The sequence below is a fragment of the Trichechus manatus genome, unplaced genomic scaffold, assembly GCF_000243295.1.
Source record: "Trichechus manatus latirostris isolate Lorelei unplaced genomic scaffold, TriManLat1.0 scaffold00245, whole genome shotgun sequence".
Taxonomy (NCBI): Eukaryota; Metazoa; Chordata; class Mammalia; order Sirenia; family Trichechidae; genus Trichechus; species Trichechus manatus.
Window position 1 is genome coordinate 1161222 of NW_004444181.1, and position 17789 is coordinate 1179010.

Consider the following 17789-nt stretch of genomic DNA (forward strand, 5'->3'; position numbering starts at 1 on the left):
TTAAAAGATAGAAAAATGACAGTGATTTTCTACCTTAAAATTTCATGAAAAAAAAAAAATTACCATTAAAACTGATGAATGTCTATATAATTACACATGTAAATTCCCCAATTAAAAAAAAAAAATCAAATATGTTGCCGTCGAGTCAAATCTGACTCATAGCAACCCTATAGGACAGAGTAGAACTGCCCCACAGGGTCTCCAAGGAGCAGATGGTAGACTTGAACTGCTGACCTTTTGGCTAGCAGCCGAACTCTTAACCACTGCACCACCAGGGCTCCTCCAATATGTAAGACCTATGTAAATTTTCTCATGAACAGGAACACACAGTAATATAGGTTTCAACAATCATTTAATGTTACTGGGTGCCATTGTCAGCAACCATTAAAAGGCCCAAATTAATATTTAGGGTGGTTTCCAATACTCCAAGAACAATTTAAATGTCACTTGGACCAAACTCTCACTTTATGGCTAAAGACATACAGTCAATAATGAAAAATGAAAGATAACTTTTATTGGAATTTATAAACTGCGGTCATCTTTCTCTAATACTTGCTCCCTCTCTCTTACTCAGGTTCCCCTAATGACCAGCCCCCCTCCCCCGCCCCCCAACGAGCAATGAAGAACCCACCATGAAACTTAAAAACGATGCTCTAGTTAACTCAGGGGCTTGGAGTAGAGCCTCAGGGGAGAGGAAAAAATCAATTCCAAGATTCTGCTATGATAATTATTATTTATTTTATTTTGAATACTTTAGATAATAAACATTTGAACAATAGAAATAATCCCAACAAAAGCTTTCTGAATACTAGAAACTATTATTCTGCTTTCTTTCCCTATAAAATTCAGTTTAGTAACAGTGATAATAAAAACCAACCTAGCTGCCATCCAGGCTATTCTAACCATGTGTTTCAGAGTACCTAAGCACAATAACGTTATGAGTTATTAATAATAGGTATCAATATTACTCCTGTTATACAGGTGAGAACACCAGGGCACAGCAGAGTCAAATAACTGGCGCAGTTAGTAACTTGTAGAATCAGGTTATGAGCCCAGGTCTGCCTGACACCAAAGCCTTCTTGGCCACTCTGCTCTATGACCACCCACACAGAATCCTACATTATGGTCATGTTTTCACTGGGAAATACCTAGAAAATAAAAAGGCCAACAAAGAATAAGTCTCTTTCAAGAGTTATTTACATATTATATGAACCTTAAATTCCCTTAAAAAATGTAAAAGGCTGCCAAAATACCTGTAGGATAAAGCCTAGAAATTTTCTCTACAAAATGCTTCAAAACATCCCAAGGATTGGTTAATTCTAATTTGCATAGCCAATTATTTTTTTTGGCCAGTCTGGACAAGAATTAATATAGAAAATACTTCATACCTTTAGATCTTTTGGCTTCTTTTTCTTGCCTTTGTGTTTCGCCTTTGGAGTAACATACTGAAAAATAGAGAAAACAATTATCAATGAAAATTCAAACAACAGCATTTTGAAGCTCAATATAAAGAAATCATACTGATTTCCAGAGACTAGTCCTAAGTTAGAAGTACATAAAATGTTTTAATAAAAATAACATCACAATGTTTCAGCCCAAGCATTATGATTTATAATAGAAAATAAGAAAAAGTCTAATGATGTGTAATGTTATAACTCAAATTGAACTGTTCCAAAATTTTAAACTTATTTTCAGCAGTGCTGATGTTATTTCAAGTAATTAATCAGATTTTTAAAGTAATTCTGATTACACACATTTTTTACAATACTCCTTTTACTGGGCATTCTGCACCTGGCGAGACACTGGGGCAGTTAATAGTGAATTTAGAAGCATCTACCTTCCCACAGAGATGCTAGCTGTGCTTCCATAGTTATAGGGGCAATATGAGGTAAAGGAGATTAAGATAAAACTTCAATTGAGATAACTTGATCCTGAAAATCAGCAAACAACTGTCTTTCTCTTTGAAAACTGCCACAATGCCTTTCTTTTCTCAATTTAATCACTTTTCTAAAATGAAGAATTCCCGAACTGCCAGAAAGGATAAAGGCCAACGACAATTTACAATGAAAAACACTTCTGGGATTGTTTTAACTTCAACTCAATTTGGAGCCGCTCAAAACAAAGTCCCTTTGTTTTCCTTACAGAACAAAACATTAACATTTTAATCATTGAAGATAACTTTTCAGTTGTATACCAGAACTCAAGAACTCTTCCTTTCCTATTTTTAACACTAACATTTATTTTGAGAGTTTATGGGCATTGTTCTAATTTAAGCCTCAGAATTGGGTGATTATTGGGCCAATTCCAAGAAGGCTGGGATTAAACTTTCTAGTCAAACAGTAAACATTATCCAGAAGTCCTCCGAGTTTGGCTCTGGAATGTGATGTAAACAAACACTGGTGTGGGTCCTCCTTTCTTCCCTTAGCATTTAACACAGCACTGGAATTGACCTTCAAGCCCTGGTGGCACAATGGTTAAGGCCTAGGGCTGCTAACCAAAAGGTCAGCAGTTCAAATCCACCAGCCACTCCTTGAAACCCTTTGGGGCAGTTCTACTCTGTCCTACAGGGTCACTATGAGTCAGAATTGACTCAATGGCAACCATTTTTTTTGGTTTTGGAATTGATCAGATCACTTACCATTGAGTCATTATTGTCCTGTTTCCTTAGCACAGTGCAGCTGCTGTCTGTAGAAAGATACCGAGGATTTCATGAGGAAACAAAATATTCACATGGCCATACAATACACCAGAGCCTTCAAGAAAACTACCCCAGATACTACTAACATAGAATGTGTTCTACTCTTAATTTGGCTTTGACACATGCTTAATTTAGAAACCAAGGAAGAATGGGAGGATGGGTAACTAAATGGGAAACCAACCACAGAAAACCAAAAAATTCCAATCCAATTTAGCATAATTTGAGCATTTTCTATGTGCCAAACTCTATGCTAGGCGCTGGGAATACAGAGATGCATAAAACAGACAAAAGACAAACAGGCAAACAGCTACAACTCTGGGTGCTACGTGCCACAGTAAAACACAATGGGAAGGACGATGAAAGAGTAATAAAATCTTCAAGGGCAAAAGGCCCAAGGAGGGGTCAGGGAGGACCTTGGGCAGGAGAGGACATGGGAGTTTGACTTGAAATGAGCAAGGAGAGTGGGCAGGGTCTGGAGGAACTGCATGAGCAAAGGCAGGAGGCAGGATGCACAGGCAGGCTTAGGCGCAGAAGAAGTAGGGTATATACCTAGAGTGTAGATGGGAGAGAGTGATTGATAATGAACCTGGAGAGATGAACCTGGTGAATTTATCGTGTTGGCAAAGCTAAGAAAACATTTCCCCAAGAGTAGTCAGAGGATCAGACAGATGTTCTAGAAGAACTTATAGTAGCAATAGAGGACAAAGATTTGGAGTGGGATGGTCTAGAGGCATGGAGGCCAGTCTGGAGGCTACTGCAATAGTCTAATCATGGAAAGAAGGTTCTAGCCTACAGCAGTCGAGATGGACAGAAAAGGACAAATCAAAGACAAAGCTTACTTGGACTGGTGGCAAACTAGATAGGTGCAGATTGGTATAGCAGGAAAAAGGAATCAAGATTAACTTCAGGGTTTCCTATTAAAAGCTAGATATACAAAGACGGTATTAAAGAAGACGAATTGAGGAAAAACAGGTTTCTGATTAAGTGGGTTTAGCCATGCTGTGTTTAAGGGGCCTGCTGGCTGCAACACAGAAATGTCAGTAGGGAAATAGGCACCCAGAGTTCAGAAGGGAGGTCAGGCTCCCAATTTTCATAGCACTGATGACATTACTGAACACCCCTATTTATAAAATCAGTGGATTCCGAAAAGCATTAAGAAATATAATCCTTCTTTTAAATGAAAAGACAAAATTGAGACATCTGGGGTGAGGGTGGAAAGCAGGGCTTGGAGGTGCACTACTGGACTTGAAAACCTGCAGTGCTGGCAGTCATTGGGTTGGTGGCTTCCAGCTCTATGACTAAGAGCAGAGAAACAGTCACAGCTGATGGACTGTGTGCTTTAGGCATAGAGCACCAGTATCAGGCAGAATGCACACTCAGAGCAAACTGTGTCCTTTTTAGTTCTCCCGCTGTGTGATCCCAGCATGCATCGGGTATTGTAAGCTCATCCCAGAACAGCATTTTATTACCAGCAGCTGCAAACTGATGGCAATAAAGTCAGGCTACCAGGTAGTGTGCCACCTTCCAGTCATGGAGCAGAATCCTGGAAAAATAAAGCCATCTATAGTTGAGTGTGCTCTTTCCTGAGAACCACAACATTACTAAGCTTGTCACTGTCAGTCCCTTACACTGCACTTCAAGTTTATAATGGGTGACACTTTTGGACCTTTTAATGTACCTTTTAAAACAAGGAGCATAAAATTTTAAAGTCTAACTTCTGATAATAGTAAAGCTGACTTCTGATGCTGAGGGAAAGAGGTAGGGGGAAGGGTTATCATAAAACATAGATGTAGTACCAAATATAAGAAATTAAAATTAATTTAGAATCTAATAATATTAGAATTTTGAGGCCAAAGGATTATTTGGTCAAAATCCTCTCATTTTAATGATGAGGAAACTAAAATTAAAAGACACTAAGGAATTAACTGCTAGTTATCCAAGAAAACCCTATGGAGCAGTTCTGTTCTGTAACAAAGGGGGTTACCATGAGTCAGAATTGACTTGATGGCAGCAGGTTTGGGTTTTTTTTTTGGTATCCTATTCTCCACCAAACTGGACTCCATGCCATTTCTCCAGTGTGCCCCCATGACTCCCCTCCACCCGACCTCTTTATTCCCCGACATCCACCTGTTCAATTCCACTCAATGTTCACACCCATCTCACCCTCTAGCCCTGCAGCAAGGCCCTCCCCTCCCACAGGAAGAGTGCCCAGGGCTCCATTCTTCCTCTGAACCCCTTACTCAGCACTTTCTCTGTCCTTTCCTCTTGAGGTTACCACCATATTACAATTATTTGTGCACTCATCTTGTTCCCTTTTCTAGAAACAAGCTCCTTGAGGACTATCTTAAGCTTTTCTGAATTCCTTGTTAACACCTACAGAGGGCCCTGAAGCAGTAGGACTACATGCAAAGTTTTTAATGAGTTGAATTTGGCAAGACTGAACCACAGCCTACTTTTCCTGACTCCTTGTGCTATAATATTCCCCCTAAAACAAATGTAATCTGTTCTAGATTCTGCAAGCACCACCTCCTTCCACATTCCAATGTTTTCCTGAAAGCTAAAAATTTATCCATCGCTAATAAACGCCATCCATTTAAAATGCAATCTTTGCCATCACTCTGAACATCTAAGATGGTAAAAGTATGGTGTGTGGTTACTGGAATGTACCCATCTGAACATCTCTACAAAACTTAGAGCTTTACACAGTAAAACAAGCTTCACATCAAAAAATCACTATTCTCAACCACTAACTTTTTCCCCTAAATAAGCCAACTGTATAACTAATTTTTTACTATTTTCCTTATTAAGTATTTAAATAAACTAAGTCCTTCAAACACTTTTTTCTAAGACTAGATATAAATAAATCTAAACTTGGTCCACGTACCTAATAGATCAAAGAATTCATCTAAAGCGCTATGCATTGCTGGAAACTTCTCTCTGTGGTCTTCTAGCAGCCATATTAAGCAACGTGCTTCCTTCAGTGATGTCGGCTCATAGAAATATTCAAGTTTCTTTCCCTCTATAGAGCCTAGTTTGTGACCGTATTTCTCATTCCAGAGAATACTCAAAATGGTAAAATCAAGGTCCTTAAGAGATGCCTCATGACGAGTAAGAAAAGATCCTGCGGCAGTTAAACCTGTAATAAAAACAAAACCCAAGTCAGAAGAAGAGAAAAATTATTTACTATAAAATCACATTCAGTGTCACAACTTTTAAAAGCAGTTCCATTATAGTCGGCTTACATTTTCAGGAAAAATATTTAAATACTTGGAACAAACTTGTTCAAGCTGTTATGCATTTTATAAACACAATTTAATACTGATATGCTAATTACAATTAAGTCTTATCTATTAACTGAATAAGACTATCACTACAGTTCTCTTTATTAGACTTAAGAGATGAAAGTAGTGCATTAAACTCCTTTAATAATGTCGTTGTTAGCTGCCATCCAGTCATTCCGGCTCATGGCGATTCCATGTGTGTTACAGAGTAGAACTGTGCTCCCTAGGGTTTTCTTGGCTGTAATCTTAACAGAAGCAGATTGCCAGGCCCTTTCTTCCACAGTACCGCTGGGTGGGTTCGAATCACCAACTTTTAGGTTAGCAGATGAGCACAAACCGTTTGCGCCACCTAGGGACATCCTTTAAAAATACTCTATAACAATAACTTTTTCCCTAATTCATAATGAGTTTCACTCCAATTAGTACAAACTAGGAAAAGTTTACGATGTTTTCCACATATATTCTATAGTAACAAAATACGTCAAAGCTTTAAAAGCAGGCCATTAATACAGGGGACAGGCAAGTCCCTCCCCTGCCACCAACTGCCCCTTACCCTCCTCTGTAAAAATCACGGCATCACTATGCCTGCTTCTCCAAATCAAAAAAGGAGGTGGCTACAACCTCATACACTACTGATGAAAGGCTGGTGAACTCCTACTCCTACTAACACAGTCACCAAAAGGCAAAGATGGGCTCTACTCAATGACTCCATCACGCCTCTAACACAGCACGGCCACCTCTTCCATGGGCCTTAGCATTAAAGTCAGCGAGTGAAGCAGAGACTGCTCAGAGTCAAAATTACCTTGGACTGCTGTTTCTTCCAGACAAAATCATTAGCTTATACTTAGAGGTCATGTTGCATGAAGGTTAGTATCTTTGAACACCGAATCATCACATAAAATACTCATTAACTACAATGATGGTTTTCGGGAACCACTGATGAAGAAATATCATATTCGTATCTCCCATCTAAGGCTCACATCAGGTCCCTGGGTAGCACCAATGGTTGTGCTCAACTGCTAACCTATAGGTTAGAGGTTCGAACCCACTAAGCAGTATCATGGAAGACAGGTCTGGCAATCTGCTTCTGTAAAGGTTACAGCCAAGAACACCCTATGGAGCAGTTCTACTCTGTAACACACTTGGAATCAACTCCATGGCAACTATTAACAACGAGGGTCACGTGAGAACATGTGCCAGGTCAGGGGAAGGATGACAGATCACACCCTCCGCTGAAATGTACATTTTTTCCATTTGTGCTCATGCTAGTTGTCTTTTTTCTTTTGCTGAGCATGTAAACTGACCTCTCTCATGCTGAATTTGGAAACCCTGGTAGTGTAGTGGTTAAGTGCTATGGCTGCTATCCAAAAGGCCAGCAGTTCAGATCCACCAGGCACTCCTGGGAAACCCTGCGGGGCAAGTTCTACTCTATCCTAAAGTGTTGCTATGAGTCAGAAATGACTCGACGGCAATGGGCTTGGGCTTGATGCTGAATTTGTATATGATGTGACTCCACTGGATAGATTTTTTGTGAGAAGGAAGTAAAATTCCAGGAATTGGAAATTGCTTGCTTTTAATAAAAAGCAGGAACCCTGGTGGTGACACAGGGCTTGGCTGGTAACTGAAAGGTCGGTGGTTCACCCCCAGAAGCGGCTCTGCGGGAGAAAGACATGACAATTTGCTTCCACAAAGATTACAGTTTTGGAAATCCTACGGGGGCAGTTCTACGCTGTCCTCTAGGGTAGCTATGAATCGGAATTGACTCCATGGCGTCGGGTAATAAGGTGAACTTTACATTGGGCTACAGTAAAGCCTATTAATTAAAATGCCTGGATTCATTTTACAACTTTTAAATAGAAATTTCAACTTTAAATAGTACCCCTACATACTTATTAAACTGACACCTTTACTTTTCAGAGTAAACATGAATTATATCAATAGGACAGATACATATTTTTCTGTTGGGGAGTTGTATGGCTAAAATACTGCAGTTTACTGGAATGAACACTAGGTGGCACTCTTGCCCAAGTAGCATAACCCAGACGAGCCTCCTCCTCCTCCTCCTCCAGGCTTTCTTCCAAAAGAGATTGAAGTAAAAGATAACTTTATTACTTACTTATCTTTTTGTTAACAGATTACAGTGACAAGTTTATGGCTTAAGAGTAATTTTCTGGGACCACAAGCCCATGGAGACCTATGCTCAAAGCAGGAACATTTAATTATCTATACCAAGCTTGCTGCCATCTTACCTTTTCCTCTATGGACAAAAATTTACAAATATATCCTCTGAAGCCCTAGAATTCGAATAGTCCCTATGTCTATAAAATCTCAGGCAGGAGGAGCTGGCTCTCACAGGCTTGGCAGGCCCAGTCTCTGGGATGCTGCTGTAAAGGCCTGCTCCTGCTGTTTTCCCTTTAGCCTCGTGTCTGCCAGCTGCCCACAAAGCTGTTCACTGAACTAGGCCAGTTGCTCACATGGTCACCGAGATAATCAGGGCCCTGGTAGGTGCCCAGAGAGAGTGAGGCTAGTGACAGCCAAAGGCTCTCTCTGGGGCTGCCTTCTGCAGTCCCTGTGCAGCCTTCTGCAAAGTGCCTGCTAGGAGGTCTTCCTCAGCCTTCCCTTCTCCCAGTCAAAACAGAAAAGTCAGATCAGAATAACAGAGTTTCATAATCCGGTGATTCACAAGCCTAGGTCAAACCTGGGGTATTTTTCTCTTAATCCTTACACACAGATTTGCCTTGGGTGATGCTAACCAGTTGGTCCCATCCACTCTCTGCTCTCAAATTTTCATTAAGAATTTGAATTTTAGATTCTTTTTCTCTCTAAACAAAGGGCACCACAGAGCAAGCAAACTCCAAGAGGCGCACTTTACAAAAGACTGCCTAAAATATTCACAGTTTATACATCTACATAGAGGTTAGCATAATACAGCTCCGGATTTTCTTACTGACTGAACTTCCTTACGTTTACACTTTTTGAAAAAGTATACTGAAGTATGTATATCATATAACCTAAAAATTGTGAGTGGGGAGGAAACAGTATTTTTAACCATATTGCATTTAAAAAATCATAAAATGATAGGATTTTTTTTCCAGTTGCCGTTGAGTTGATTCCAAACTCATGGTGGCCCCATGTGTGCCAGAGTAGAAATGTGTTCCACAGGACTTTCAATGGCTGAGTTTTTGGAAGCAGATGGCCAGCCCTTTCTTCCAAGGCCCCTCTGGGTGGACTCTTTGAACCTCCAACCCTTTGGTTTAGCAGCTGAGCTTGTTAACCATTTGTACCACGCAGGGACTCCAAAAACAGGAAAATGAAAAAGGCTCCAGAGGCCTATATTCATCGTTTCTGCTAACCACCCGTCTCCAGAATAAAGAGACATACCAAAGCCATTGAGTTTCTCGATCCAGGAGGCTACTTTGGGCTCTATTTCCTTGTGCTCATTCAAAACATGAAGAAATATTCTTGTCTTTACTCTATTATTTTCTTTAATCAAGTGTTGAATGACAAAGTCCACTGCTTCGCTCAGAAAATTCCTGCTAGAAAAACATGTTGTATAGTCTTCTACACTTAAAACTTTCCAAGAAAGCAATTCCTTCATAAGCGTGGAAGTATTGAGAATACCGGATTTGATATTCTCCGAGTACTGCTTTATGCACTGTAGAATTCTGTCATCAAAGAACTGGCAAGCCTGAGCATTTTCTACAGCTGCGGAGGATAAATAGCAGTGGTCAGTGAAAGGGACAAAGAGACCCAATGTGCAAAGAAGTAAACTTAGAAATAATGTACGTCACATAATAATATGAAATATGACTCGGTTACACCATTCTGTATGTTTCGCAGGAATTTTTAATAAGAAATATGAAAGACTTAAAAATGCCTTTGAAAAAATATGAAAGTTCACACGAAGCCAAACCATTTAAAAGTAAATGCCTTATGTCCTCCACTCTGTGCTGATCATGTAACATCTAAAACCTTAGCTCCTCTAAAATAAAGTCACTTCCTTCAACACTCCTAACCCAGCCTCATCAACTACTTAAGGCTTATAGTCAACATGTTTAGTCAGTAAGTATGAAAAGTTAAAACACAAATATTTACTGAAAAATTATTCAGTGGGAAAGATCGGTTTGATTGATTTGTTCAACATTAATGGAATACTACATGAAAAATAAAGACAGCAAGCAGTAAAATATTTCATTTTGGAAAAATAACAATAACCATAGAAAATGAGGAAAACTTACTTCGACTCAAGCCTGAAAGCAAACACACCAACCATTACATACACAGGAATAAGTAAAATTACCAGTGAGACATTCCGTGTTGATCAGGGCATGATGGCAAGATGAGCTTAAAACAGAGAGCTGGACTGGGCAATCTCTACAGTACCTTTTCTCAACTGCCTTTTTATTTGAACTCAGCGTTATTCCAAACAATCTGTAACTAACTTACTGTTTGAGAATTTGAAACTTAAACCCATGTATAGCAGAGTGCACTTCAAACACACAATAAGCAGGTCGGGTAGTATTATTTCCACCTTCATGTCAGAGATGAGGAAACTGAGGCAAAGCTTTGCCCAGAGTTAGCGGCAGGGCAGTATTTTGAATCCCTGAGTATTGCTTCCAAAACAGTACTCTTTACACCAACCTTCTCATTGTCTGAGAGTAATAAAACACATTGAGAGTATTTAAAAGCTAAACTAAATCTACATTTCAATTCAGTATCAATTAATATAATGCCCAATCAGATATGCCAATATTTATGTGAATGTTTGGATCTATACTTCTAAACAAGAGCACATTATTCTTATAATGCCTTGAAATTCTGCATACCTTTCTTCTCTTCATTTTGGGGTGGATTACTTTCTCTTAAGTCCTCTTCCAGTCTTTCTTTTGCTAATTTTTTTGCTTCTTCTTTTTGGATCTTTCTCTTCAATTTTTTCTCTTCTTTCTCTTTTAGCTTCTCTAGGCTGATAAACATTTATGATTAGTGATAATTCACCTTTGTCGTAAGCTCAATAAACTATTCTTCTTTGCCTATTGTAGAAACCACTCTCCAAGTAGTAGGTTAGAAGTTCTCCTTTTTACTTACAACTTGGCCTGCATCTTCTGTTCAATACCAACAACAGTTGACACAGTCGGTCAACTCAGGCAAAATAAGGGCATTTGTTTCATCACAACAAGAACCTCAATTACTGAGTGACTTCTAACTAGATATGGCATATATAGACTGTATAGATGTTATTTCCACGTATATAAGTTATTGCTTAATGTAAACAAGAATAGTGCAAGTTTCTCTGAAAGATAATATGTGTAAGTGCTCATTTCAAAGAACAATCTCACAGTAAAATATTATTTTCATATCCCAGTAAATGGCTCAGCACATCAGAATTTGGTTGATCTGATTATGATGAATTCTCTTCAACAAATAATTCTGCTCATCTTTTCTTTTGCTTTTTCTTGGTTACAAATAATAAAAAAAGAAAGAAAGAAATCACCTCTTAGAACAAAAAACAAAAGCAGGACCAAAAACAAAAGAAAAATGGATTGGAATTATTTGATCTGAACAAGAAAATACAAAAAGGAAAATAATTTCCACCGAGTATTTCAAAAGTAAGAAATGGTCATTGATTCAAAATGGCTGCTGAAAAGAGATAAAGAGAAAAAAAGCTTTTGAAATTAAACAACTGAGTTACGTACAGGCAGCCCCCGGGTTACGAAGGAGATGTTCCTAACTGTCTTTAAGTTGATATTGCAGGTACGTCAGAACCGGTGCATACGGTTCTTATTTAGCCTTACTTTAGCACAAGAACCAGAGCCCTGGCGGTGTAGTGGTTAAGAGTGCTGGCTGATAACTCGAAGGTCAGCAGTTCGAATCCACCAGCTGCTCCTTGGAAACGCTACGGGGGCAGTTCCACTCTGTCCTACAGGATCACTATGAGTCAGAATCAACTCAGTGGCAACGGGTTTCGTTTTTTGGTTTTAGTGTAAGAAAAGACTGGAAGCCTTGCGAATGATTTCGAAGTTGTATGTGCAGCAAGTGAAGGTGACTGTGATGAAGAATTGGTTGTGAGTAGGGTAGGAGCTGGTTCACTCATTTGAAAGTAATAGCAAATTCATATAATATTAAAGGGCAAGTACAAGTTGTCCTTAAGTTGGAGGTTCGTAACCTGGAAACTGCCTGTATATAATTTTTAGCTAGACATCAAATCTGTTCATCAAACATGTAACTTCACAGCATTAAATGTCACAATTTTACTTACAAATTCAACCACCAAATAATGCTTCCGATTCAAGTTTTGAGTATTTAACAATTCTAGATTAGTTAAAAACCCATAAAATTCATTTAAAAACCACTTTTTGGACATATGTATACATGTATGTGCGCAAAGCCAATTTAAAAAGCAGCATAATTTAAAAACCTGCATTTAATGAACTATACTCTAAGAGGCATCATGAAACTGATTGTTAAAAATCTTACCTAGAACATTTCTGTTTCAGAATAGGTCTTGGAGGAACCTTTTCTTTTATGACCTTGTGTTCAAACTTTAAATAAAACAAAGACATCCAAAAGTTGTCTCATACTCCCATGACATAAAGCACAAAATCACAAGTAACAAGTATTTCAGAAGCACACATAATGTTCAGTTTGAAAGAGAACAGTGACGACATTCTGACCCAGACAAAAGAGCCCAGAAAACTTTAGCAAAACAATTTACTGAGAAGAGGAATAAGAGAGCAGACACACTTCAGGAAGGGGCAAAAAATAAAAATAATTAAGACTATGCAGAAGATCGGATACAAGTATCATTACAACTACCCACTTCCGCCAGTCCCACATAATGAACGTAATCCCTCATGACACTCTTCCCTCTCCTAAGAATCCACACCCTCCACTGTACCCAAAAGTTTACCAGGGAGTAAGAAAACAAAGTTATTAAAAAAGAGTAAACACAATGAAACGAAAATGTAAAAAGCCTCCTTCTCCTACTAGGAAATAAAAGAAAGTGAGAGGGTTTCATTTCAGCAAAGCATTCTTTTATCTTATTATTTCCTGTATTTTCTTAAATTCAGTAACTATTTCTTTTCTGGGAAAAGACAAGAGCCACACCACACGACTTCCACAAATTTAAATCATGTTTTAAAAGCTATAAACATTTTAGTTATCAATTTAGTACGATTTCCCTCTTACTAGATACTTACTTCACATTTAACACCACCTTTACTGTTGAAGACGGTAATCCTACAGATGACACCTTGGCAGTCAGGGGTAAGGCAACTTGCATTTAGAAAGTCCTGTATGGTTTGGGGAAAAAAGAAGAATGTATGTCTCGGGGGATACAGCTATATACATGCATATCATTTTAACCATCAAGAACCGTCAAAGCATGATCTAAAACCTCCTTCAGGAAGACAACAGAGGTCCCTGCTGATTGCTATGTGACCTTCAGAGCCTCCCCGTAGGGGGAGTACACTTCTAGTGTAGGGCTGACCCTGTGATCTGCTTTGGCCAGTGTGAAATGGGCAGACACGACGTACACCACGTCTAAGTAAACCCTTTAAGAAACACTGCATGGACTGGCCACTGCTCTTCCTGCCACAAGAACACGTTCCACATAAGGGCCACTCTTCAACCGTGATTTAGAAACAAAGAACAGAGCCCCAGAGAATAGAGCTGCTATAGCCCAAACACAGTCAACAACTGCCCAACTGCAGGACAGGTTAATATAAGCAGGAAATGAGCTTTTCTTCTCATAAACCACGAAGGTATCTAGGCTGGGTATTACTTCAGTCTATCCTAGCAAAAGCTGACTAATTACCAAAACCCAAATCAAACCCATTGTCATCGAGTCAGTTCTGACTCATAGTGACCCTACAGGAAAGAGTAACTGCCTCATAGGGTTTTCAAGGAGCGGCTGGTGGATTCAAACCGCCAACCTTTTGGTTAGCAGCCATTAACGCTTAACCACTGCGCCACCAGGGCTCCGACTGATTTACAGAGGGTATTTGAAAACCATTGATGAGACCACTAAGGGAGAGTGTGTTCAGCTAAAGAAATTCATTTTAGGTAAGACAAAGACACACCAGTAGTGACTCAATGGCAACAGTAATTTGGTCCTATCACCAGTTAACTATATGAAAATATAAGGATTTATTTCTACCAAACTTGAATAATTCCTATCGCTAGCAGAGATCCTGAACAACTGCCTTATTTTTCACTCCAACAGACGCAGTGGTCTACATGAACCTTTGCAATGTAGAAAAAGATTTTCTGTGCCACAGCCCATAGCTTACACAGAAAAGAAAATTCTATAAATGCAAATATTATAAAATTGTGCCTTCTCTCAAGGTATATATAGCTAATGGTAATCAACATCCATCCTGGTAATTAACAGAAACCTCAATGGGAAGCAGCAACACAAAATTTAAGCTGATTTCTTAGCTCAAATCACCACATCAATTTTGAGACTCTAAGTCTGCATCAAAACTTTAGAGTAATTACATGAAAGACGGACTCAAATTATCAGCGCATAATTTAAGATCTATATTCTAAAATCAGACATTTAAATTTTTCTTTTCAATCGTAACATACTCAATACAAAAGACGGTTAAACAATAAACAATTTATTAAATGACTCTATGGGTACTCCACCTTTATAACTGTATAAAATAAACACCAAAATTCATTTCCCACTTTCGTATTAAGTTTTAATTTAAAACTTTCTAAATATGTCTAAAATGCTCAGGAAGAAATTTATAATCCCTTAAGACTCTTCTTCTGAAGATTCTTGGGGGCGGGGGAAGTCGACATGTAGTAAGTGCACTAAAAACATCCAGACAACATTACGTCTTACCTTGTCATGTTTATCACCGTAGCTTGTTGCTTTTAACTTCTTCCAACAGTTAACGTGAAATTCAATCTTACAGATTTGGCTACAGAGGATTCGTATAAAGCCCTGGGGTTTCAAAAGATTTTTATTCACACTTTAAGGATGTCTTCACACACACAACACACGAGTATTAAGATAAAGAGAGCGAGCTGTCTGTGTTCACCTGGCAGCAGAGCTAGACACTGTATCTCCACCTGGGGGAGTACAACTCTTTTGGACTCCAGAATGTCCAGTGCCAGGGACACAGAGTTTGAGTGATATAGTCATGTCCCCAGCTGACAACGGCATTATTCTTCACAACATACCAAGTATTTTATAAACATGATTTCATCTGATCTACAAACCAGGGAGAGTGGGATGGTGGGCAGGTACTATCTTCTTGAATAAATAAGGTCTTTACTCTTTAGATGATGCAGACCTACAGCAGTCCAGGGAAAGGAGTGGACAAGAGGATGTAAAACTGCTTGTAAGCCAGAGAACTGGGGGCCTCCATCTACAGCTTTCATTCTAGGGCATGATCATATTAGGGCATGATCTTGCAATTCAACGTCCCACTATACGTTCATTAGTTACCTTAAAGTCTGGATCAGTTACGTATATCTGGATTTTGAGAGATCCACAGTGATCGTGATAGGAACAAATGCCCTCTGGCACTGGAGGGAACTTGCACTCTTCAATAAATCTTTCTAACAGTGCCTAAAACAAAAATAAATGATATTATTGTAACACTAATGAGTTAATAAAAATGCTTGTGATTTCGATGCCTTCTTGCCATCACACTATTTCCAGCTTAAGAATGACTCAATTTTTTTAGCCAAGAACAAACTACATACAACTTTAAAAGTCCTTTTAAAAAGACGCCAATATGAACACATGTTGAGAGAGGTGGGGAAAAAGGGAAGGATTGGACAAAACATTTTTTCAGGATTTTAGAGTCAGAATCAAAATCATGTCCAGCGCTATGATCATCAAACCTCATTTTATAATTTATAGTTCTTAGAAACTTCCTTTAAAGATTTAGAAAAAAGTCAAGTAAGTGAGAATGACCCTGAGGACAGCTCTGAGGACTCTACTATTCTCTTCTTTTTTCAAAGTCACTTCACCTAGGATCCTAATAGTCCCATTCAGCTGTCTCTTTGAGTCCCTGGACCTGTGTTTGTTCACAACCTGGGGAATTAGCCTGTTGCCATTTAAGCCCCCTCATGTTATGCTTCCAGTGCTTAATTTTTATTATTAATAGCTCCCTATGCCTCCATCTGGAGCTCTAGTGGGGCAGTAGTCAAGAGCTCAGCTGCTAACCAAAAGGTCGGGAGTTTGAATCCACCAGCCGCTCCTCGGAAACCCTATGGGGCAGTTCTGCTCTCATATAGGGTTGGTATGCGTTGGAATCGACTCGACAGCAACGGGTTTGGTTTTGGTTTATGCCTCCATTTCAACCTAGCATGAAGACAGGAAAATCCAACGATCCTGATTTGTGTTTCCCTCATAGCTAAGATGTTGAGCATCTTTACATGTGTTTATTGTCTATTTGTATATATTCTTTGCAGAAATATCTACTCAGTTCTGTTGCCCACTTTTTAACTGGATTACTTGTTTTTTTATTGTTGAGTTGTAAGGGCTGACCTCTGTGCTTTTAAAAGCTTTGATCAAAAGCAAATTCTAAGTACACACCACGATTTACTACAAGAAAAGGCCCATCCCAGTCAATTCAAACATAATGTACTTTCTCCGGAACTAGCAAATGCTCCCGGATATGAGATTAAATTCCTATTTTCCAGGTCTTCAAGTACTGTCTCACTAACTGTAGTAACTGATCAAACAGCGATGCTGTGCTTTTCTCTAAGTACAAACAACACACATAACACTTCAGAACACATGCTCTGAGCCAGAATGTCGAGATTCAAGTCTAAGGTCCACCACTTCCGAGCTGTTTATCCTGAAAGGTGCCTGCCTGGAACTCAAATTCTAGTAAAAAGACTAGACTTAATGGTCTAAGACTGGACGAACCTCGGAAAGCATGGCTCCCAGATTCTCTATCAGCTTAGAACTGAAACAATTTCCAAGGCCAACTCTTCAGACAAAGATTGGACTGGACTGTGTGACATATATGATACTCGTGAAGAGTGTGCTTCTTAGCTCAAGTAGATACATGAGACTAAACGGGCAGCTTCTGTCCAGAGGTGAGATGAGAAGGCAGAGAGGGTCAGGAGCTGGTTGAATGGACATGGGAAATCTGGGGTAGAAAGTAGAAGTGTGCTGTCACAGTATAGGGAGAGCAATTAGTGTCATATAACAATGTATGTATAAATTTTTGTATAAGAGACTAACTTGAAATGTAAACTTTCACTTAAACTACAACAATAAACAAACAAAAAAATTTCAGAAAAAAATTCAGAAAGGTACATAGGAAACACTCGTTAATATTAGTGATTCTCGTCAGTCTTTAATAAGGGAAATGCATGTGGGGGACCTGGGGATCGAGTACTCGTGCCTCTTTATCTTCTGATCCCTTAGTTAGTTTAATGCAGATGGGCTTCTAGAGTTAGGAAGAAATGCTGCAGAAATAAAGTTACCCTTATTTTTGATGGCCGAGTCTCTTCAATAACCACATTACTTGTGGGCCAAGTTAACACTCCAAGGAGCCGACTAATGACATTTCTTGCTGTCTGAAAGTGGCTAAGAGCTTCTGAAAATCTAAAGCCAGAATTACGAACAGAGTAAGTATTAAAGATGTGATAGGATACTTTCATTCAAAGTCACAGAGAGATTTCATGCTTAACAGTGAGAGTAAATTTTATAAAACATAGGACAGAAATATTCAGAGTAACCCATATTTTCCTTAAAAATAAGGAGAAGGGGCATTATTTCGGTTTGCTATAAAAGTAATATAAATTAAACACGACTTGGCCCTGGACATTGGTTCCAA

The 17789-nt window shown here is 38.9% G+C and overlaps 1 protein-coding gene across 1 annotated transcript in view; it reads right to left on the minus strand.

The window, feature by feature from the left end:
- TTC3 (tetratricopeptide repeat domain 3) overlaps nucleotides 1-17789 on the minus strand; it is a 62965-nt gene that overhangs the window by 36779 nt on the left and 8397 nt on the right. The window contains 10 exon segments of the mRNA XM_023724418.1: nucleotides 1389-1445; nucleotides 2639-2685; nucleotides 5583-5834; nucleotides 9361-9684; nucleotides 10806-10942; nucleotides 12454-12518; nucleotides 13176-13268; nucleotides 14828-14929; nucleotides 15437-15559; nucleotides 17437-17557. Coding sequence (XP_023580186.1) covers nucleotides 1389-1445; nucleotides 2639-2685; nucleotides 5583-5834; nucleotides 9361-9684; nucleotides 10806-10942; nucleotides 12454-12518; nucleotides 13176-13268; nucleotides 14828-14929; nucleotides 15437-15559; nucleotides 17437-17557 — 1321 coding nt within the window.